This window comes from Lycorma delicatula, chromosome 6 (assembly GCF_047948215.1).
Source record: "Lycorma delicatula isolate Av1 chromosome 6, ASM4794821v1, whole genome shotgun sequence".
Lineage (NCBI taxonomy): Eukaryota > Metazoa > Arthropoda > Insecta > Hemiptera > Fulgoridae > Lycorma > Lycorma delicatula.
Window position 1 is genome coordinate 89,347,063 of NC_134460.1, and position 25,796 is coordinate 89,372,858.

The 25,796-nt window shown below is 29.3% G+C and overlaps 1 protein-coding gene and 1 long non-coding RNA gene across 4 annotated transcripts in view; one reads left to right on the forward strand and one right to left on the reverse strand.

Annotated features, from left to right (window-relative positions):
- The window catches only part of LOC142326722 (uncharacterized), a 146,645-nt gene that overhangs the window by 13,169 nt on the left and 107,680 nt on the right, over positions 1-25,796 (reverse strand). For all 3 annotated transcript variants that reach the window (XM_075369369.1, XM_075369370.1, XM_075369367.1), the window contains 5 exons: positions 21,454-21,712; positions 15,068-15,236; positions 8,723-8,917; positions 4,997-5,094; positions 1,911-2,024 (listed from right to left, as the gene is read on the reverse strand). In XM_075369369.1, the coding sequence (XP_075225484.1) occupies positions 1,911-2,024; positions 4,997-5,094; positions 8,723-8,917; positions 15,068-15,236; positions 21,454-21,712 (835 nt within the window). The remainder of the gene's footprint in view (positions 1-1,910; positions 2,025-4,996; positions 5,095-8,722; positions 8,918-15,067; positions 15,237-21,453; positions 21,713-25,796) is intronic.
- LOC142326723 (uncharacterized) overlaps positions 51-25,796 on the forward strand; it is a 100,688-nt gene continuing 74,942 nt past the window's right edge. Inside the window, exon 1 of the long non-coding RNA XR_012756846.1 lies at positions 51-322. This is a non-coding gene — a long non-coding RNA (uncharacterized LOC142326723). The remainder of the gene's footprint in view (positions 323-25,796) is intronic.

Here is a 25,796-nt window from a genome sequence, read left to right on the forward strand (position 1 = left end):
TGGGGAAGCAGTTAATAACATTTAACAGAAAAGTTGTGTTAATGACGGTAACAGTGTAGTGTGTTAAAATATATTTGATATTATTTAACGCAGAAGTTTTTCATATGCAAGTAGCATTTTTCTACAGCAGAGCTATTGTGCGTCGTCCGTTAATAATTACAGCTTGTGCACGCAGCTAACAGCATCCATGTGACCTAAGAGAATAGTGAGGTTAGATATCTCTTATCTTCTGGAGTTTAGATGTTTATCTTGCTGTTAAATGTTAAAATGTGTGTTTGAGACGATTACTGATCCGAATTAACGCGAAATGAGATTCATTCTGGTAAGTAGTTTATCTTTAAAATATATCTTTAAATATCTTATCTTTATTAATGTTTGCATTAGTGTGTTTTATTTTCATTGATTAATGAAGCCAAGAAATATATAGTAGCCCAGTTTTATCTATCCTATGTTTGCAACCTGACAACTTGACGCTTCAGGCCGATTACTATTTTCATTGCTTTTTCCTTTTTTTTTTCTTTTTCCTGTTTAGCCTCCGGTAACTACCGTTTAGATAATACTTAAGAGGAACTATTTTCATTGCTACTGGCAGCGGGTGAAACTTATTAATCGATGACATTATCAATAACACTTTTGAAAAATCTGTTTAGAACCTGTTGACTGGAATATCCTTATAGTGTTATTTTGTGTCACCAATGTGTTCACTGAATAAAGTTACAAAAACTTTATTCTCATCATTTACTTAAGCTTTGAATGCATAATAATACTGTGTTGGATTTTCCAATTCATTAAGATTTTCCAAAATGGTAGCCGGCATTTTTATTATTTTTAGATAGTAACCACTAATTTTTTAAACAAATACAGTAATAATTGATGGCCTTAATTGGGTAGTATTGAAAACAATTTCATTCTATTATAAATTCCTACCTGCCTACCAACCACTGTATATGACAGAATTAGGTAGTTGTGATTTGCAACTGCTTGTAACTGCCATGGATATTCAATAAGATTTATATCTATATTATAAGAAGTTTTAATTAAGATTGTATGAGGTAAATTGATGAAGTAGTGAGCAGCATTAAAAATTCTTTCACAAGTAGTGTGCAAGATTGTAATAAGGCCAATAAACTGAGATTGCATTATTTGGATTTAGGAAGGAGAATGTTCTTGTTGTTTCTCAAAATGTTTATACCATCAAGGGTAAGTAAAAATTAAATATGTTGAAGCTGCTCACCCAGTTCTCCTTAGCTCCCTTCAATCTAGAAAACCTTAACAATAAGAAAACCTTATGATTAACACAATAAGTAGGACAGAAATTGATATCTGACAAAATTAATCTATTATATTTAATTAATTGATTATATTTGATATATTGCTCATAGTTCATTATTTTCAAATTAATTGTTTTGTATAAAATGAAAATAAACAAACTCCATACATCAATCTCATTTTCTCATCATGCATCAACTGTGAAAAAAAAAATTAAGTAGATAACAAAACTTTCATAGGGAGTAAAAATAAATTAAATATATCGTTTTGAACATAAAGTGTTTAAAATAGTGGCGCTTTCTCAGATTTGAAATTTTATTTTTTTATAGAAAATTTTTTAAAAATTTTCACTAAAGTTTCCCCTTCAGGTTGTATTAAAACTTTTTAAAATTGCCTTATGAAATCTTTTTGGTAGAATAATATTTATTGCTTCTCTATGAGGAAATGCTGGAAACTTGGCAATTACCCAGATGTATTAGCATAATGCCTGTTATAAACCCATAAAATGGTGTTAGTATTAGGTTGTAACATGTAAAACCACTTACTACATAATTGTTCATAAATAACTAAAATGCACATTTGATGTACATTTTGTTTGTGCAGTAGCACCATCTAATTAAAAGGTTATATATTCTAAGTACCTTTAATGGAAAGATATCGAGGCCTGCCTGCTGATGATTTTCTGACACTTCCACCTGATTGAAGTATCATTTGCATAATACGTGGTGTGCTTGTCCCTCGATTCACTGAATTACCTAAAGTGTAAAATTTTTGTTTATTTTTTTTATCCATTTATATTTAAATAAATATTTTATCCATATCAGTATATAGTTATACTTTATAACATAAATTTTGTTAGAAACTAGTGTGTGGGCAAAAAGATGATTCAGCATTTGCCTAACGAGATAATCATGGGGCTTTAATGAGAGCAAACATCACATAAAACGAGAATTAAAAGTAGGTAAGAGATGTGATTTTAGATTTTTAATTTAATTAATAAAGTAAAGTTAATTTTTACATATCCTATCTTGAAAACTCTTTTTGATATTTTTAAGGTGTCCTGATCTATAATATTTTATTTTAGATGAGAAAATACTTAGATACAATAGATGTTTAATTACGGTAACAGGGGTATAATTTTTTAAGATGTTTCAAAGTGAAACAACTATATTTGGGCTTATCTACAAAATAAATATTAGATTACACAAGAATTGTACTGTAAACAAGATACCTATGATACTACTGACTCTAAATACTGCTGGTACTACTATTATCACTAATATTATCCAAGCAGTTACTTGGCTATTAGAGACTTATTTAGTTGTAACAGCTGTTGTTTATCTAAGTAATTATCTCTGTAATTAACAAATATTATCATTGTAAACTTAGTGATTTTTGTTGCTATCCAAGGAAGTATATGAGGAATACATTGCAATAGTTTTATTTATATTTAATGTTACATAGTTACAATCTATACAATGAATGAGTTTTGAACTATGTAAGTAAAATTTTCTAATCTTTTTTGGAACAGTCATCTGATCATGATGAGATAATAAATGGTCTGCCTTTTAGTAATCTGTTACTTTTTAATTTATCAGTTTATTAAGCAAATACATTATTAATAATTAAGATATAGATTTTACCTTCGTAGTATTTACTTCTTACTCTTGCTTACAGTATTTCATAATACTCTAAGCAAAATAGAAATTTCTGTCTATACCTTCTATTATTGTTATTGATGTAAAACAATATTTTATTATACCATTATTGTCTCTGTAACTATTCATCTATCAACAATGTAATTACTTCAGATGATTACTTGCATAATTAAATATTGGTTTGACTTGTTGACTGATTCTCTGTTGTTTAATTAAGCAGTATATATAATACATTGTTTCACTTAAGAAAGAGGTACATTAATTTGTTGTTTTACGAGGGTTGGCTGATAAATTTTGTACACTAGTATGCTACACAAAGATAAAAGGCACTATTGAGTTGGGCATGGCAGCATATACAGCAAAAATCTCCCTCTACAAACTTGTGATAATGTGTTGAAATCCGAATACCGGTTTGTTTTCAGTAGCAGTTAAAATGGAGTCGAGTACGGTCAGTATATTAACTTGGTTAAAACAGCACGCAGTGAACGATTTTTTAACAAAAGAATATGTGAATTCTACGAATACCTTTCATTGTTTAAAAACAGTTTACAGTAGTGAAACTGTTGACAGGCGTACTGTGAAAATGTGGGTGTTGAAATTTTGTGAATGTGAAGCTGGTAAAGGGACAATTGAGGATGCACCTTGAGAATTGCAGCAGACGACCAGTTTCTGTGACTGACAAGAAACATCGAAATGAAGTTGATAATTTTCTTCAAAGTGACTGGTGAATCACCCAGCAACGCATCGCTATTCAGTTACTGTAAAATACTGTAAAATCTGTGCACAATGGGTATCGCACAAACTCTCTGATGGCTCTCCGCAAGCTGAAGTTTGGGCCTATTCTGCATCCACCATACTCTCTAGATTTGGCACCATGCAACTTCCACTTTTCCCTCATCTCAAGAGGGATCTTAAAGGCAATCATTACACCACTGATGATGAGGTGAAGGAAACTGTGGCCATTTGGATTCGAGAAACACCACCAGAATCTTATAGTGATGGAATGCAAAAACTTGTCACACGTTGGGAAAAGTGTATCAGTGTAAGCAGGGATTATATTGAAAAATAATTACTGCATTTTGTAGCTAAGGTGTTGTACTTACATTAATTTTTTATTTCATTCCAATGTCTCTTTTCATTCCCATTCTATGCATATATGTCCAAAATTTATCAGCTGAGCCTCGTACATTCTTTGTTCCAGTCCCCCTTATGATGGTGATGAATCTTCATCATCTGAGGTTTAAGAGGCTCCAGTCAGCATTACTTTGAGAGTAATGATGTCCACTAGAAAGTCTTTCTCTTAATGAACAGAATGAAAACGTTACTTGTGAGGCTGAATATTGCCTGCATTTCAGTGGACTTACTTAGTATGCTGATGTCACATCTGTATATTTGACTTGATGAAACACTTCACTCCTCAGTTTCTGTAGTAAACCTTTTATTGTAATGCTTTATTGTTTTCTTGCTGTGTTTATTATTTTTAAAGACAGGTAATTTTTGAGAATGCTTGTGATTCATATCAGGTGTTCCTTTAGAATTATGGCACCTAACATAAAAAAAAAATACATTTAACTGAACTTCTCTGTGATTAATAATGAGATGACTCAGGAATTTTGATCCATCACCTCCCTGTGCATTCTGTGATTTTTTTGTGGTGAACTGTATTTGGTAATTATTTTTTTTCTTTACAAAAGTAGTTGTCAGAGTGTTTTTAATATAATTATGGTTATTTTAATAATGATTTATTAATTATTTATCATTGCATTTGATTTGTTTAGTTTTTTTCCCAATAGCTATTATGTTGATAGATTTCCTCTTTTTTTATAGGGTTTGGCTTATTGTGAGTTATAGATATTTTGTTTCTTTGGCATTTAAAGTCAGTTTTATTAAAATATTTTAATGTAAATTTAATTGGTCAGTTGCAACTGATGTTTTCTGTTCATGATCATATATTTTTATTTGAACTCAAAATAAAATCTACTTATAAATAAAAATATATTAAATATCTCACTACTAATAATTTTATGGTAAATTGAATGAAATAACAGTTTTCTAATTGTATTTCTTACCTGTTGATTTATTTTGGTTCTTATTTGATGAACCTTCTGAACTTTGGTTGTTACTACTAACGCTGCTGCTACAAGAATGTTTTGCAGGTGACGGGGATCTAAAGAAAGTAAATATTAATCATTATTACTCATTTTTAAAATCAAACTGCAGTTTGTGCATAAAGAAATAATTATAAATATTGTTTATACCTTTTATTTTGAATTTAAAGAGTAAGTGTACATACTATAGAATTTCTACATATGCCATCCTACCATTTACATGATTATTCTTTAATGACTTGTCCAGTTGCCATGAAATTAAGTGAAATATTATCATTATTTGTTTGAAGTTGATGCAGGCACAGAAAAAAATTATACATTATTGTTGTTGTGCTTCCTTTTTTAAACTTCAGCTATTTACATCTTTGTGCAGAATTTTACTACATATGTGTTGTGTACTGCTATTGTATGATGTCATATGAAAGTCTTGTTTCATGATATAATAGTAGAATAAATTTTTCATTGCATTAATAACTTTACAGATTTTATTATGATAAAATTTCTGATCTTTAAACGTATTCAATAATTTCAGTAATAAAAAAAAATCTTCTTTTGTAAAACATATTTACTATTGCTATAGAATGTACATGCACTCAACTTTGAGGCTTTATAAAAAAAATAAGACCACCCACCAGATTTTAATTACAATCAAATCAATGATTTTGATTTAATCTAAATCCACCCACCTTCTAAATGCTGCATTTGATGATATTATAATTTTTTTTTTAAAGATATCATAGGTGAAAAAAGTTCTTTGATCTTTGGCCTTGACGTTGGTTAAAAAACCACTAGACCAATTGTGTTCAAATTTTTACACAATAGTACATTCTATTATCTTACCACTTATGATATTTTAAATATTGTTTTTTAGTTATTTGATTTATAAAACTATATTATTTCTGGATCTGTATGATGAGATAAGGTTTGTTACCTTTTTATTTTAAATTGATGAATGTTGCATTTGATGAAATGTATTGCTAAATATACTTTATTAGGAATTTGTCTTTATTAAAAATTTCATTGCTTTTGTGAGAAGACTGAAAGAGTGAAAAACACATTTCTGTTTTCAAAGGCATTGGGAACTTTCTTATTGACCATGTCAGTAGTGTTGCCACCAGTAACTCAAAATAGTAATATTTACTTCTTTTATATTAACCTCCTCAGTCCCACTGTCCCCCACAGGGGACATAAAACAGCAAGTAATTATTTAGATCTTGTGTTTTTCTAGCAATGTTGGGAACAACTGGATGTGTTTGACTGGTTACTAGGGAGATGGGAGCACCCATCCTTGAGGTAGATTTATCAGTGTTGTTATCTTATTTTAACTTCAATGATTCTACAGAGCTAGAAAATAAAGTTCAATAACTGCATTTCTTGGTTTATTACTTTTTTATTTATGTTTAAATAAATTTTTTTACACTGTAATGTACGTGAGTGAGTGTATGCATGTTTGTAAAGTACTATTTAAAAAAATAATAATAGTGTTTAAAATAGTTATAAAGAAATATATAAGTATGAAATTATTTAATTAATTTATATTTATCAATTTTAATTAATTGTAATATATATATATATATATATTATTAAAAAATTTTTAAATTTTACATTACAAATGAGATAAAACTAGAAAACTTAAGCATTAAGTCTTAACATGAAGAATTTAGGATGAAAATGGTGGTTAATGTAGATAAAAGAAGTAAACTGGAATATATACTGAAATTTTTAATTCAGTTGTATGTATTATAGACATTTATTTTTAAACGCAATAAGTTTCCTTTTGAGGTTTATGAAGGGTTTACAATTCAATGCCATAAAAGATTTCAGAATTACAGAGTGTTTTATATATTTTTATCTTTCCTATTAGTGAACAGTTAAAGAATATTACTTAGTAATCTCATGTTACCATTCTATTTGGTATTTTACTCTTTCTTTCTAATTACTTTTTCCAATAAGATATTTGAATTTTTCTTGCTACTCATTCAATTTATGGTTTATAACTTGGAAACGTTTAAATTTCCTTCTATATACTTTCTACCTATTCACATATAATATTTTTATTTTAGTACTTTTAACTGTTTATCATGGATTAAATGGCTGCTTAGAAGTTGTGTAAGTATAGGAGCAAAATTATATTTATGTACAAGTTTACATGCCTCTTCAAGAACGCTCACAGCAGACCATATGAATCCTGTTCTTGAATTCAATGTAGATATAAGATCATGCAAACTGACACATAAAATTCTGCTCCATTTGCATTATTAGGGTCAAATATATTTCTATCTAATGTACTTAAAATCTGCAAATATCTCTGTAACTCCTTAGACACTCCTGATCTCTGAGTGTTATATTCCTTCACCGATGCAGTAAATGTCTTAATTATATCAGTATTATTAGTATCCATTCCTGAGTCTGCTATTTTGGTCAAACATATTACTATAATAGTGATGTCATATTTAGATACAGGTCAAGTCATTGCAAATTAACTTATGTGACTTTTGAAATACACTACTTTGGCTGCTAGATTGAGACCAGTATGTTTGTGTTTCTCCACAATGTAAGTATATCATTTAATTGTGCTACACATAAGTACACATGCGATATTACTAAGATTATCAAAATATGACACTTTTTTTATACAGGACTGAGGAGGTTAATGAAAAACCTGATTGATTTTAGTCATAATAATAGTAAACTGTTCTTTTGTTATTAATTTCTTCAAAAACAGCAGAATAAGTTTCCTATTTAATTTTTATTAGTGGTTTTTTTTCAGTGGAAGCTAACTAAGTTGCTCGTTATGGGTTTTAGGAAAATAAAAATAAATAACTATGAAAATATTTGAACTATAAATTTGTCTAGTAATGTTTCACCGTTTATAATCAAAATAATACATTTTTTATTTGCTTAAAATCTTTATTATATAATTATAACTATTATATATTTTTATTTAGTAACTATCAGTGATTACTCTGTTGATGTTTATCTATTTATTTATTTAAGAGGACAAAGGTTTACATATATTTTTAATTTTTATTTAATATCTAAATGAATACAAATTCATTTTATATACTTAATTATTTTTAATCAAATTAATAATTTTTATCAATTATTGAAAACATCGAGGAATAGTGGACATTTTATTGATTTTTGGGCAAAATCATTGAAATATTTTTAAACCTAGTATATTATGATGTCAGTTAAAGAAAAGGTTCTATTTGAATATAATGAAGGTTTTATTTTAACTTGTGTCGGCAGCAGTTTTTTTTGTGTTGGATAGGTTCTAACTAATGTAATATGGTATAAGAACCTTTTACACTGTACTGATGCTAGTGCTCACTGCTTGAGTGCATCATATACAATTCTACTAAATAAGCAAATACATATTTTAAATTACTAGAATGTGCTTTGTTGGAAGTATTGTGGGAGCAAGACAAAAGAGAAGTAGCTATTTAATATTTAAAAGCAATCCAAAATAAATTCCTGCCTCTTTTTTTTCAGAATAACTAAGTATTATTATTATTTTTATGATGTCATAGATAATTTTATTTATTGTATTTTTATAATTAAAAACCATCTTTACTTATATCATTTGTGAGCTGCAGTATTTGTTTTTTCCTTATATATTTCATTAGACCCTATGGTTTAAAACAATTTTGATTAATATTTTAAATATAATATTTTTAAACTGACCTGCTTGTTTCTTGATTTGTAGGATGGTTACGAATTTTTGTATTCACAAATCGTTTTAGTCTGTATGGATCTCTGTCACTCTGTTTAATGTATTGAGTATCTGGACGATTAACTCCCCATTTTGGCCGATCTTCCAGTCTTACAGGTTGTTGGATTCGGCTACGTTGAGTAGCTTTACAACTTCTTTGTTCTATCCTGTAATAATTTATTTATAAAAATGTATAAAGATTTAAATATATATATTTAATAAGTATATATATTATATACTTTATATATATTTATTTAAGTTTCAGAAATTTGTCAAATTATTGAATTAGGATTCAAAATCTGAAAATATCATATTACTAATCATATTAGTAAAGAAAAAAAAAAAAACAGTTGTATTTTTTGCTACCTGCAACAATAAAAAATGTAGAAAAAGTTACTATCAAGAGAATAGAATCATCATCACAAAAACAATGTGTTTAGCAGTTCTAGAAGTAATAAATTATTACTTAATAACTTTCTTTTCACCATAAATAGGTAATGAAAACTGAAAAGAATTTATGAAGCCCGTGAGTGGAGGTTTACAAGTTTGTTTATATTTTTAATACAAAGGTATTTTTTCTTCAGTTGCTGTAAAACATAATGGTAGTTGTATAGATTCTTAATTTACAGTGTACAAAGTGTGGTTAAATCTAAATATTTATTCATCTTTCATTTTGTTGTTTTTACTGATGATGAATAAATTTTAGTTAGCTATTGAATTGCCCACAATAAAATTCTAGTGTGGTAGAGTTAACTTAGTGTATATATGTATATATACGTAAGAATAGTGTTAGTATTGTTGTCATACACTTTATACCTCACCATTAGGAGTTGCCCCTTTATATTACTACTGTTTATGAGTTTGAATTGGGTAGCTTTTTTTTTTGTCTTCAGTCATTTGACTGGTTTGATGTAGCTCTCCAAGATTCCCTATCTAGTGCTAGTTGTTTCATTTCAGTATACCCTCTACATCCTACATCCATAACAATTTGTTTTACATATTCCAAACGTGGCCTGCCTACACAATTTTTTCCTTCTACCTGCCCTTCCAATATTAAAGCGACTATTCCAGGATGCCTTAGTATGTGGCCTATAAGTCTGTCTCTTCTTTTAACTATATTTTTCCAAATGCTTCTTTCTTCATCTATTTGTCGCAATATCTCTTCATTTGTCACTTTATCCACCCATCTGATTTTTAACATTCTCCTATAGCACCACATTTCAAAAGCTTCTAATCTTTTCTTCTCAGATACTCCGATTGTCCAAGTTTCACTTCCATATAAAGCGACACTCCAAACATATACTTTCAAAAATCTTTTCCTGACATTTAAATTAATTTTTGATGTAAACAAATTATATTTCTTACAGAAGGCTCGTTTCGCTTGTGTTATTCGGCATTTTATATCGCTCCTGCTTCGTCCAGAGTTTAGCAATTCTACTTCCCAAATAACAAAATTCTTCTACCTCCATAATCTTTTCTCCTCCTATTTTCACATTCAGTGGTCCATCTTTGTTATTTCTACTACATTTCATTACTTTTGTTTTGTTCTTGTTTATTTTCATGCGATAGTTCTTGCGTAGGACTTCATCTATGCCGTTCATTGTTTCTTCTAAATCCTTTTTATTCTCGGCTAGAATTACTATATCATCAGCAAATCGTAGCATCTTTATCTTTTCACCTTGTACTGTTACTCCGAATCTAAATTGTTCTTTAACATCATTAACTGCTAGATCCATGTAAAGATTAAAAAGTAACGGAGATAGGGAACATCCTTGTCAGACTCCCTTTCTTATTACGGCTTCTTTCTTATGTTCTTCAATTATTACTGTTGCTGTTTGGTTCCTGTACATGTTAGCAATTGTTCTTCTATCTCTGTATTTGAACCCTAACTTTTTAAAATGCTAAACATTTTATTCCAGTCGACGTTATCGAATAGCTTTTCTAGGTCTATAAACGCCAAGTATGTTGGTTTGTTTTTCTTCAATCTTCCTTCTACTATTAATCTAAGGCCTAAAATTGCTTCCCTTGTCCCTATACTTTTCCTGAAACCAAATTGATCTTCTCCTAACACTTCTTCCACTCTCCTCTCAATTCTTCTGTATAGAATTCTAGTTAAGATTTTTGATGCATGACTAGTTAAACTAATTGTTCTGTATTCTTCACATTTATCTGCCCCTGCTTTCTTTGGTATCATGACTATAACACTTTTTTTGAAGTCTGACGGAAATTCCCCTTTTTCATAAATATTACACACCAGTTTGTATAATCTATCAATCGCTTCCTCACCTGCACTGCGCAGTAATTCTACAGGTATTCCATCTATTCCAGGAGCCTTTCTGTCATTTAAATCTTTTAATGCTCTCTTAAATTCAGATCTCAGTATTGTTTCTCCCATTTCATCCTCCTCAACTTCCTCTTCTTCCTCTATAACACTATTTTCTAATTCATTTCCTCCGTATAACTCTTCAATATATTCCACCCATCTATCGACTTTACCTTTCGTATTATATATTGGTGTACCATCTTTGTTTCAAACATTATTAGATTTTAATTTATGTACCCCAAAATTTTCCTTAACTTTCCTGTATGCTCCGTCTATTTTACCAATGTTCATTTCTCTTTCCACTTCTGAACACTTTTCTTTAATCCACTCTTCTTTCGCCAGTTTGCACTTCCTGTTTATAGCATTTCTTAATTGCCAATAGTTCCTTTTACTTTCTTCATCACTAGCATTCTTATATTTTCTACGTTCATCCATCAGCTATATCGTCTGAAACCCAAGGTTTTCTACTAGTTCTCTTTATTTCACCTAAGTTTGCTTCTGCTAATTTAATAATTTCCTTTTTAACATTCTCCCATTCTTCTTCTACATTTTCTACCTTATCTTTTTTACTCAGACCTCTTGCGATGTCCTCCTCAAAAATCTTCTTTACCTCCTCTTCCTCAAGCTTCTCTAAATTCCACCGATTCATCTGACACCTTTTCTTCAGGTTTTTAAACCCCAATCTATATTTCATTATCACCAAATTATGGTCGCTATCAATGTCTGCTCCAGGGTAAGTTTTGCAGTCAACGAGTTGATTTCTAAATCTTTGCTTAATCATGATATAATCTATCTGATACCTTGCAGTATCGCCTGGATTTTTCCAAGTGTATATTCTTCTACTATGATTTTTAAATTGGGTATTGGCAATTACTAAATTATACTTCGTGCAAAACTCTATAAGTCGGTCCCCTCTTTCATTCCTTTTGCCCAGCCCATATTCACCCACTATATTTCCTTCCTTGCCTTTTCCAATGCTTGCATTCCAATCTCCAACTATTATTAAATTTTCATCTCCTTTTACGTGTTTAATTGCTTCATCAATCTCTTCGTATACACACTCTACCTCATCATCATCATGGGCGCTTGTAGGCATATAGACGTTAACAATGTTTGTCGGTTTAGGTTTTGATTTTATCCTTATTACAACGATTCTATCACTATGCAATTGGGTAGCAATAAAAATAAAATATTTTCATTTATCAAAAATTACTGTGATTAATTTTATGTGCAACTGTTAGAAGAATTTAATAGTACATGTATTATACTATCTCTCTTGTAATTATTTGTTTTGTTTTTTATCGTTTTTTCTAGAAATATTGTTTATATGAATATTCAGTAAAGGACACACAAAAATAATAATAAAAAAGTTATTCCAATTTTGTGTTAAATACGGTGTGTGGCTATTAAATAATGAAACTAACGCTGCTACAGAAGAACTGCGCATACGCCAAATTCATACAACTGACATCTGTATAGTGTGAAGTCTTCTCTTTCAATCGTTGCCACTCCAGTTTCTGTAGACCTGTTAGTCTGGCCGTGGCCTTCATTTGGATAACATCTGTTTTTTTTTGTTTTGCTGAAAAAATAAGTGTTTTATTAGAGCAAAGAATTGTCGTGAAATTTCATATGAAACTTGAATAAACTGTTACTGAAACTTATCTTTTATTAAAAATAAGTAAATGGCAATGAATTGTTTTCACGTGTATGGGTTTTTGAGTGATTTAAGCTTTTCCAAGATGGCTGAGAAGATGTTGAAGATCATGTTCGCCCGAGTTGCCCTTCCACATCAAAAACGGATAAAAATATTGAAAAAATTGGTAATCTGATTTTATCTGACTGTCGGTTAACTATTCATTAGTATTGCTGAAACTGTAGGAATTAACAAAGAATGCGTAAGGAAAATTTTACATAACAATTTTAACATGCAAAAAGTGTGTGCGATAATTGTGCCTAAAATTCTCACAATTGAACAAAAAGAAGCTTGTGAAAATGTTTGTTCTGATACTTTGAATTCCATTGAAAATGACCCATACTTCTTGGAAAGAGTGATAACATTTGATGAATTTTGGTTTTTCATTTATGAACCAGAAACTAATCTTCAATCCATGCATTGGAAGGCCCCAACTTCACCAAGAACTAAAAAAGCTTGAATGAGCAAATCAAAATTCAAAGCGATGGTGATTGTTTTTTTCAATATTTATGGGATTGTGTACCTTTACTGTCTAATCTTCAATCCATGCATTGGAAGGCCCCAACTTCACCAAGAACTAAAAAAGCTTGAATGAGCAAATCAAAATTCAAAGCGATGGTGATTGTTTTTTTCAATATTTATGGGATTGTGTACCTTTACTGGGTTTCTGAAGGCCCCTTGCTTAACTCCGAACAAGTCATGGGTTCTTCATCAGGACAACGCATAGGCTTACACTACATAATCTGTCAAGATGTTTCTATCCAAGTATAACATCCCATCTATACCCAAGTATAGACCATGCAAAAAATTGCAAAAAAAATTGCCTTATTTGCCTGACCTGGCTTCTTATGACTTTTATCTGTTACCCAAGGCCAAATCTGCATTAAAAGGAACAAGATTTCAGACCGTTGAAGCTGTGAAAGAAAAAGCAGCATGTGTCATGAAAAAGCTCACAGAAGAAGACTTCAAACACTGTTTCGAACAATGGAAAATTCGCATGGAGCATTGTAGGGATAGAGGAGGGGTGTATATTGAAGGGAACAATAACTAAATATGTATAAATTAAAATAAAATATTCTACAGCATTAGTCTCATTATTTAATAACCAGACCATGAATTTTCTGTTATTATTGTAGCAGAATCCAATTTTTACAATATCACCCTCAGTAAGAGACTTCATGAGAGATTTTTCTAGAAAAATGTCCTAGAACATATAACAGTATTAGGTACTAACGTAATAATACTACAGATACTTTAACACTGATCTTCTGTACTATTATATTTTCTGTTATGAGTAAACTAATTTCAGTAATTTTTGATACATGAAAACATTTTATTTTAATTATTACTTATATTAAAAAGTCATGTTGTAAAGCTATATTATAAAAGGATAGCTCTTAATGATAATGTATATATGAACATTACACACTAACAATACTAACACTATTCTTATTATAAAATTTTGTTGATATTTGAAACAGTATATATATATATACACTCGTATGTATAAAATATAAACCAAATTGAAACACGTAAGCACAGAAATATACATTAAATAAGATGACACCTTATATTTTCATGTCATTAAAATAACATTTTAGTGGAAACATACATCTTCAGTTGTAATTTATTTTAAACTTTATTTTAAACAGCACTTTTTCAAATAATGATAACATATAATTCAATTTAATTAAAATCCTCACAGTTTTGTAATATTGACTGGCGAAGTTAAATGGTGCATTTTATCCTAGTTATTTATTTATTTATTTTAATTTTTATCAAATTTGACATCATATTTTAAAGATGTAGTTTTTAATTTTTGATTTCTATAATTTATACTTTTTTTAAATTTTTAATTTTTAAAATGAAAAAAAATTATATTTACCTTGATAAATTTGTATGTATTTTAGTGTAAAATGTAATTTGATATAAACAGTTTAAAATAAATTATAACTGAAGATGTGGGTTTCCACGAAAACGTTTTTGTAAAGCCATGAAAAAATAAGGTATTTAATGTGTATTTGTGTATTTAGGTGAATCAATTTGGTTTATATTTGTATATTAGTACAGAGGACTATGGGTCTTTAAAAGATTGACTTTAGAAAAATTATTATAATGTAATATGTATATAAAACTACATTTCAATCAGCAGTAACAGCTAACTGATTGGTTTAGTAAAAGAAAGATATAATACAAATAGGCTTCCCCACTACAGTATTGATACATTGCATTTCCTTCCTAATAATTAAATTAGTATTTGGTCAGTTTTCATATAATTATATTAAATTAAAAATTGCATACTTGTTCTGAAGGTCAGTTTGAGTAGATTTTTCAATTCCACGATGTCGCTGTCTAAATTTACTTGGTGTTAGTAATCGACCAGGTGATACAATAACAGATAGTTGATTAGGAGGGATTTCTTGTGGTTGTAGAACTATGTTAATTGAAGACGATATTCCATCATCACTTTCTGCAACACAAACATTTATTTATTTGGTATGATATTTGGATTTACAAGTTTAATAAACTTTCATTAAAAATCACCCTTTCAGAATTTAATGATTCTTTTTTCTGAGTTAGATGTATTTAACAGATGTGATTTACAGTATATCTGTAAAGTTACTGTAGGTTTTCAAATTACTGAAATATCTGAAAAGATGTTTTTAAGTGACACCTGTACTGTATATAAGAGCAAGACTCATAACTTTATGTGTAGATTGCTTTGAATATGTTTGCAGCCAATTAGTGAATCTAGTTGTCACACCATGCAGTCATGATGTGGTAAATTCAGAAGGGTTAGTGTATCCTTTGGTTTGCATAATTTTATTTAATTGGTGTTTTGGTTTGACATGAGTAACATCATACTTTTAAGAGTTTACACATGAAAGTAATACTTTCTATGGGATCATTAGTTTATGGAATCTGGCTATTTGAGATTGAAAATGTTCCAGTAGGAACATCTTTCTTAGTAATGAAATAGTGTAAACTATACAATAGAGCTACATAAGAAATGAAAATAAATTTGTATGAATGTGTACTCAAGAACTAAGGCTTAAAACCACTGTTTTTAAAACTTTAGTTGATTTACACACATTCTAAAGAGTAGTAATTCTAAAAGATTTTCTGTAATTGATATGATTGTTAAGATTTTTTTAACAAGATTTGAGGCTCGACTGTTAAATTTTGCACACTAGCATGCTACATGAAGGTAAAAGGTAAAAGTTGGGCGTGGCAGCACATGATAGCTAAACTCCCCTTTACAAACCTGTGATAATGGGTTGAAATCCGTTTACCAGTTTGTTCTCAGCAGCTGTTAAAATGGAGTTGAATGTGGTCAATATGTCAACACAGTTAAAACATCGCGCAGTGATAGAATTTTTAACAGCAGAAAATGTGAATCCTTCGTATATTTTTCATTGTTTAAAAGCGGTTTATGGTAGTGAAACTATTGACAGGAGTACTGTGAATAGTGGGCTTTGAAATTTCATGAATGTGCTACTAATGCAACAATTGAGGATGCACTTCGCAGTGGACAACCAGTTTCTGTGACTGACATAGTAGAGATAGTACTGATACAGTAGACTGACATAGTAGTAGAGGTAGGCTATCTGTGGCTATTCAGATAGGCATATCTGAAGAACGAGTAGGCCAAATTATCGAGCAATTGGGTTACCATAAAATCAGCGTACGATGGGTACAGCGCAAACTGACGGATGAACACAAACAGCATCTTGTCGAATGTTGCAAAGAATTTCTACAGTGCTATCGTGTTGAAGGAGATGACTTCCTTTTCAATATTGCGACTGGGGATAAGAGGTGGGTAGTTCATTATGACCCAGAAGAAAAAAGGTAAAACATGGAATACAGAGATTATGAATTGCCAAAACCCAAAAAATTCAAAACTAGCTTCTACGAAGAAACTTCTTTTGACGGTGATTTGGGATGCCAAACGCGTTTATGTGACTGTTTATCTGGAACATAAGATGATTGTGAACTGTATGGTAGATTGAGATGTTATGACACCTCAGATGACAAGTATGTTGTGTTGGAAAGACCATCATGTCCATAATCTTGCAACATGACAATGCACAACCTCACTTATTGCACGCCACTAAAGAGGCTCTCTGCAAGCTGAAGTTTGAGCCTATTCTGCATCTGGGGCATATTTGCCGGATTTGGCAACATGTGACTTCCACTTACCCTCCTCATCTCAAGAGGGATCTCAAAGGTAATCATTACATCACCAATGATGAGGTGAGGGAAGCTGTGCCCACTTGGATCCGAGTACATCGCCAGAATTTTTCAGTGATGGAATGCAAAAACTTGTCAAAATTTAGGAAAAGTGTCAGTGTAAACGGGGATTATATTGAAAAATAAATAGTGAATTTTATAGCTAAGGTATTGTACTTGTAAGTAACTCTATAAGTAATTGTTGATGAGCTTGATTAGTCAACAAAGTTGTGCAAGTACAGATAGTGTGATATGAAAGTACTACTTCAGAGGGCCCATAGTTATTGAATAGTTAACCACATTTAATAATGTTGTATCTCTGCATGGCTATCTGTCATGAGGCAAGTACATTACAACATTTTCGTATGAATTCTCTTCTACTTCCAGATAATCTCTTGAGTTCTTCCTGATAGTTTTCATTTCCATTAAAATCATCTGTAATTTTTACTCTTTTCCATCCTGTCTCCTTTGCACCTTATACTGATTTCTTCTAGCTCTGTTCTAATTAACCCTTCTATCATGTTATGTACAAGTTATTTGACTCTCTTATTTTAAATTGCTCTGATTAAGTTTCCATTTCATTCGCTCTTCTCTTGACTTCTCATATTTATTCTGTCTGTCTACTTAATTTTCTTAAATTGCTATGCTCATGTTTCAGATATCTCCAACCCTTTCTTTGTTCATGTAGGAGTACACTCTAAACATAACACTTCACAAATTTAATTCTATCTTACCACAAGAAATGTTCAATATACTGAATGCTTAAGCCTTTGTAGGTTTTAGTTTTAATGTATTACCTTGCTTTTTTCAACATTCATTTTCATAATGAATTCTGTCAAATATCTTAAAGTCAGATATAATATATTTAACCTCCGCTTCATTTCTAATCTCCACTTCATTTCTCACAAAAAAACTTTGCAATCCTACCAAATTTATTTTGCTTCTTAATGCTTATCCCTTCATCCTTTTCTTGAACTTTTTTTTAATATTTGTGTCATATATATTAAAGAAGGTTAATGATATCTGGCATAAGTACTAGTCAAACCAACCAGGTTGTGTATAATTCATTTTCATAATTGTTTTTTGTGTGAATACAATTCTCTCATTAATCTTCTGCAAACTTTTCTTTGGCTTTTTAACAGTATTTCTGTTAACCTTTCTTGTTTTTTTTGTCTTATTGCTTATGTGGAGGGGAAGAAGGTATTAGGTAATCGTACTGTATAGTTAGCATATAAAGTGTATTAAAAGCATATTGTTTGAGTTTGTCCTGATAGCAGTTATCCTAATTTTAGTAAAAAATAATCTTTGTATACATTTCAATATTTTGTTGAGGTATTGTAAAACAATTCCTAATCCATTTATTCCTTATTTATTTACCAATTAGTACACTATATCTGTGTTAATCTTCCTTCACCTTTTGCTTCTCATCTCATCTTTTTTAATTCATTTATGTTCTATTTATTTTTATCTCTTTAAATGTTTTAACATATCTGCTTGAAAAAGTGTCTGTTATTCCACATGTCCATCTTGTTCCTTCTTTCCATCTCTGACTTCTTTCTAAGAGAGTTAATTGCCATTGTTTCTCACATTACTTTCTCTAGAGATTCAAATAGTAAGTTATTCTATCTCTGAATTTAATAGTAGAAGATTACCATGATGAAATTTTAACGTGCAAAATTATTGACAGGTGGTATATCACTCACTACTTTCTTCTAAAATCAGCTCTTCCTAACATGGGAACAGGCATTGTTGTAGTTATTCTTAACGTATAAATCAGGTGATTTTCCGAAACCATCTCTCAACAGTTGTGCTTATGGAGTAGTTCTTAGTGTGGCTTTTAAGACTTTATGACTTGGGAGATCATAACAGTCGTTAAGCTAGTATGTAGCTCCTGAATCAATTTAGTAGACAAGTCCCACCATCAGCAACAAAATTTTGTGCTTTGTATTTGTTAGTAATGTAAATAGATTTAATTAAAATCTTACACTAATTATACTGAAGTATAAGATAAGTAATTTTATTTAATTCATATTTTATAATATATATATTTAAATATTTCACTTATTGTTATAGAAGTAACTTAGACCTTGTACTAATGTTCTGTTATGGCTTTTTACTTCAGGTTAAATCACGTAACTTCCATTTTTTCTTTTATTTTTCTGACAAATTTTTGTAATTCATTAAATCGATCAACATATATTTAGAGTTATAAAAAATGAATTTAGGAAAAGTATATGATCAATAAATAAAAAAGCTGACAACACAGCGGTAGAACCTTCCTTTCAAGCAGCTTTTTTCTGATGCATGGCTTACTTACACACATGTGAGTGCGTGTGTGTAAATATTTTAAATTATCATTTTAAATGATAATTTAAAATATTTATCATTTTAAATGATAATTTAAAATATTTATCATTTTATTTAAATATAATTTTTGTTTTTGATTAAATGATTCTAACTAAAGCACACATCCATACCATATTTCATTCACATGGGTATGGCGTACTAGCGGCCACTTTAAATATTATTCATCTACTTAATTCTACCGCTCACCTGTAATGTCATAACATAGCAGACAGCTACAGCAACTGTACGTCAGTGCTACACTAGCACTCCTTGTGGTGAGAGGAAGTACTTTGACGCATATATGCGCTTATCCACTAGTTTATTTAGAACATTTTTTGGGGTGGGGGTGCGATTTTGCAAAAATCTTTTTTTGAAAATATCATTATTTTTTAATTGTTAAACAAATGTGCCTAAGAAAAATAAGCCATTGATTAAGCAAAATCTTGAGGTACTGAAGGTGGACCTTGCTCTACAGCCTCACCTCTTGACCTTTTAAGTTGAAAATGTAATGGTGTCAGTGCTCCATATGTAGATCTAATCTGACCAAGTTTGGTCAAAATGGCTTCAGTAGTTCTGGAGGTATAAGGTGATTTAGAGGGCGATACTGAATATGCACTCGTACATATGAACATCTGGAAAATTTCTATTCGGTTTTTGGGTTTTTTTGGGTTCCTTTTGGTGTCAAAACATCAAGATTCAGTGAAAACTGCATGTGGCCAAATTGGACTGACTACAATACTTTCCCTTCTAAAGCTATAGCTTTGTTATAGCACTAGGTGGGAAAGTAAAAGGATAATTTTATTTTTGATAATTTCATGTAGACATACCTTTTTTTTTGTTAATCAAATCCATCTTTTTATCAAAACTTAAATTTATTTATTTCAGAATTACTGATATCTGAAAGGAACAAATACCAGCAATTTTTTTTGTGGTTGATAGTCAGTTAGTATTTTCCACTGTTTGTTAATAATAATATTATAAAATTTTTGTTTAATATAAAATGAGTTTTATTTATATAAATTAATATCTTATGATTTTGAGCAGTGAGATGGGCAAATCACAAACTTAACACAAGAATAATATAATATTTAAAATTTTTCTAAACTTGAAAAGAAATTAAAGTGAACAAACTTGGCTCAGGCAGATATGGCATATGATAATATACGGATGGGTTTGTAAATATTTCAAGCTGGGCTGCATCTGCATTTGCATTTGCGTTAACAATGACAAATAGCTGCCTCTAGTTCTTCAATGATTTTCTAGAAGATCAATTCCTAGTATTTAGAAACTGAGTTTTTTATATGTATTTTGATTTCATTTTAATGTAAATTTTTTACTATTTTAAGTTGTGTATCTTATCACTAGTTAACTTTTTGCTATGAAAGTTAACTAATAATGTAACAACTAATTCCAAAACTAATGTTTATGCTTCATGGTTGTAATATCACATTAGTAATCCCCAGGTTGTGTTCATGTTATTTTTATAATGTTACAAATGTTCCTTAACATCAGAAAACTTATTAAAAAAAAAAAAAATAAACAGAATTTAAAAAAAAAGAAAATTATATATATATAATATAGATATTTAAATCCACCAGATGGAGTTCAATAAAAGATAAAAACACTCACCTATCTGTCTTAGCTCTGAAAGTGCTCTTTCAGTTTTAGGCAATCTTCTAAGGATTGCCTAAAATTGTATATTTCTTTATTGTTACCTTTTTTAATTGTAGTATTATGCAGCTTTTGAAAAGTCTGAATTTTGGTTAGATGATGATCCCGAAAGCAGTACTGAGTATTGTATGTGAGAGATTATCAATTCGTGATAAACTGCTCTCATCAATTTGCTACCACCATTCCTAGATAATATACTTAGGTCAAAGTTTAGCCTATCACGGTGTAATCATCTCCTATTTGTATCTGTGAAAACGCTCAACAGATAGATGAGTGTTCTTACCTTTTATTGAATTGTGTCTCGTAGATTTAAATATTTATTTGATACAGTGGTATATAATGTTTGAAAATAATAATATAAATACAAAAAAGTAAGTAATAATAAAGTATATATATATATATATATATATAGTATATAAAATTATGATCTTTTTCCTTACCTGTACTTAGAGAGGAAGAATTATCGTTTCTTATAGGTACTGGAACTGATTTTTCTTCTCTAACTTGAAATTTAGGTTTTCTTTCAGAAACTCGCTCCTCTGTCTTTTCTTCTATATGAACTCTTCTCAATGAATCATTTAATTCATTTGCTCTCTCCATTATGTGTCTTCTTCTTTCTCTTATTTTTTCTTCCCTTGCTAGTCGTTCAGCATTTTCTAATGCCTCACGCATTGCTATTGCTTTTCGTTCTTCTTTTTCCTAATTTATGAAAAAAAGTGAAGAATAATATTGTCAGTATTTAAAAGTATCAGAAAATATAAAATTTTATAATTTGTTTGATTTTTCATTTTTCATTTTCTTCAGTGTTTAATAAAGTAAACTTCAAATTCAAAAATCTATGTTAAAAAAAAAAAATGAGAGTATTATTATATTTAACATAATACAATAAAAACTTACTATATAAATCAAAGATGGTCACACATTTTTTTAACAATTTTTGTGGTTTCTGAACTACATCGTCATTACATCAAATAAATAATTGAAAAGTGAAGTATTTTCACAAAAAGAGAGTAAGTTCAAAAAGAACTTTAAAATTAATTATTAAGAGTATAAAAGGAAGAAGGTTAAAATGGTATGGTCATTTGTGAAGGATGAATGGATTAGTAAAGTGTTCAGTTGAATTCCTCTGGAGAGAAGAAGACCAAGGGTCTTTTTGCTTAAAGATAAGGGTCTGCTTAATAGACCTTTAACAGGACTATGAAGTAGTGGATGGTGGTATTGTGAAGGCAATGGAAAAAAAAGATTTGGAGGAAAATAATCAAGAAGATAAACAGAAAAATTGCCATTTGGGATATGATAAACAGGCTGTGAACAACTTTAAAAAAATTAAAATTTATTAAGTGAAATTTAATATTATTTTGTTAATACTTACATGTTACAGTATTTTTAGATGTTTGTATTTTTTTTTTGCACTTGTGACATAATATGACGTATATCTACAAAATACTGAATAAATGAACTATTTTTTTCTTTTTCATGATAGAATGAATATTTCAGTATGTTCTGTAAAGTCGCCAGTGTCACCAATATTGAAGTTCTCATTTTCATAAGGATAGAAAACCTCTTAAGTAATACTTTGTCAGATTCAATTTATGCTGTATTTATGTGTTTAATATATTGTTTTTGTCATGTGTAATTTGTTTATAAATTTCAGTAAGTAATTAAACAGCCATCAGTAACTAATGTACATTGAAGGAAGAGTTGCATAATAGATTTGAAAGGTTCTTTGGAAGAACAATTACCAATTAATTTGAAAGTGATGTAACTCATCGTTTTTTAATTTTTTATATTATTTTTACTCATAATTTATTTATTCTACGCTTTCATTTTTGTAGTCCAGTGGTGATTATTTCAGCATTTAGTTTCAAATTTTATTTTTTGTAATCATTTCTTAAGCCTATCTGTTTATGCTTCCTGGCAAAAAGCCTAACCTATGATCTGTGCCACTCTTGAGACACACTTCATTCTTTTAAAGCCTATAAAAACTATTTCAGCTTTTTATAGAAATTTTAAAAATTTCACAGGTACTAATGTCATGTGGTAATTTCTCCATAAACTGACAAGTTTTGATATATCAACCTTACAAAACCAGCATGTACAATTTTTATAGAATGGAAATGTTTCTTTTAAAATCTGTCTTTTAAAATGAAGGAAACATTGAAGGTAGATCTTCTAAGAATTGCATAAAATTTTGTATTTCTGTATTGTTACATTATTTGTTTTATTATCCAGCTTTAAAAATGTCATTTCTAAATATTGGTTAGATGATAATCTCCAAAGCAGTACTTACTGAGTTTTGTATATGAGAGATTATCAGTCCATGATAAACTGCTCTCATCAATTTGCTATCACCAATCCTAGATAATATACTTAGGGCAAAGATATTTGAAGTGCTTTTTTTTTTTTCAAATGTATCCCATGTAATCATTTCAAGAAAAATTGTGATTGATAATTACATATAAGAACTTCACTTTTCATGATGACTGTTCTGTAATATATTACCTATTATATAGTTATTTCTCATTTATTACATTTATTTTTAAAACTTCACAATGTTGGTTTTATTTTCATTAATTGCTAAATAATACTAAATGAGTTGTTGAGTAGATTAGATATATATATATATAATATGTCTGATGTGTATTAGGTGCTGTAACAAAAAAGATTGGTGGCCTGCATGAATAGAAGTCATTTAGCCATTTTCAAAATAGCAAGTATACCATGTCAGACTTACTAAGGAAACTGAGAAGTAATGTGGTTTCCTATTTCCTTCTTTGTTTGTTAAAACTAAGTGTTTAAAATCAGCATGCCAAGCTCACTGAAATCCAGAAGGATGTTCTTGTTCACAAGTGACTTCACTCTGTTCATCATAGGATCTAGCTATATATTGAACATTGCTGAAATTACTCTCAGAAAAAGTAATTTGGATTAGTGTCTTTCCTACCTTAGATGCTTTACATGTGGCAGAGCCATTAGAAGGCAGATAGGTAGAATACAAAGTAATGCACTCCTGTCAAGAAACAGTAAATTATATACATTGTTTCTACTCAGCTAGGGAATATTTTAAATTCATTTTTATTAGCACTGGATTATATCAATGTTTTTCAGATTGTAGTTTGAATGATTATGATTTTTACTTCCTTGTATGAAGTATTGCGATAGTAAAAAATTTCTCTTTTCAGATTTCAACAGAAATATCCATTTTGACTAGTTTTTGCATGATGTGATGTCTGTACATACGTACATATGTATCTCGCATAATTAAAAAATGATTAGCCATAGGATGTTGAAATTTAAGATTTAGGACTATTGTAACATCTAGATGTGCAGCTCTCCTTTTGATTACAATTGACTAAACCAAAAATCTCCAAACAAGCCCAAAATTAAATTTTTTTGGTTTTTTGGACTTTTTCTTAACTGCAGTAGTAAGTCCTCATTGAGAGCTTTTTAATGACAAATGACATCATACCATGTATACTTATTTTCATTGCTTCCAGAGTTTAACAAAAAAAAGATTTAATTAATGAAATATTTTTAACTTTTATAAGGGTAAGGCACATCGGTTCAAATCAGACTTCATCTCCCATTTTTTTTATTAAATATATTAATTTATTAATAATTATTAACCTGTGATATTAAAAAAAAAATTACTGTAAATAAAATAATCCAATAATAACATAAAAAACTATATATATATATATATATATATATGAAAAAATATCACAAGTTATTAAATAAAATTTTATGTACTGTTCATTTAAAAAAATGTGTATATGTAATTTAATAGGCATACAAGTAAGTCATGTTGTTTCCACATCAGATTTGGTGAAACATCTGATTATTTTTTTTGTTTTCCTTTTGTTGATGGTTACATCATAATAATTTAAAAACATAGTATTAGATAGATATAAAACTTAAATTTATTTAAAGAGTAAAAAAGGAACTTTTACTCTATCCTAATATTTCAGATAAGATTGTTGAATTAATAATTTTATAAATATTTGATGTTAATAAAAACTAATATTTTAGCAGTTGGGTAACTGTCCGCTTTATTAAAGAATTGAGGATCATATCTCACTTTCAAATGCAATAAGTTTAAATGAAGTAAAGCAAAAATGTGTTTATGCAATTTAATAGGTGTTTTTTTGCTTTATATTTAATTTGTTACTCTTTGTAATCCAAGCATTTGAATGTTTTACTTGTGAAATAATAAAAAAAAAAAAAATCTGGATTGGATGTAATGAATCTATGTACACCTGTGTTAAAATATGATTTGTTTTTCTTGGGTTTTTTGTTTGTTAGAGAAGTGTTTTTTGTTTGAATTATCTTTAAATGTTTAATAGGGTTTATTTATGTACTTATGACTCTCATTAGAAATTACCGGTGAACTTAGTTGGTGATAAGATATACTGATAAAGAGAAATTACCTATGAACTTAGTTGTTGATAAGATATACTGATAAAGTTATCTGTTATAATATTTTTCTGTTGTATTATTTTGTTTGCTTTGTTGTCAGAAATTTGTAGTTTTGTTGCAAATGCAAATGTAGTTAATCTAATAATGTATAATGATAATTACATTATTATAAAGCATACCTTCATTTACATGTTTAAAAGGGATCCATATCTATATTTTTAAAATTAAATTACCAAGAAAATGAGGGGGAAAGAGGTGGTAAAGATTAATTATCTGTTATATGGTTATACCTGTCATATGGTCTACCTAGTGTAACCATGACACATGAATTTAGTTTTTAATAAAGAAAAATATTTTTTCTTCTTTA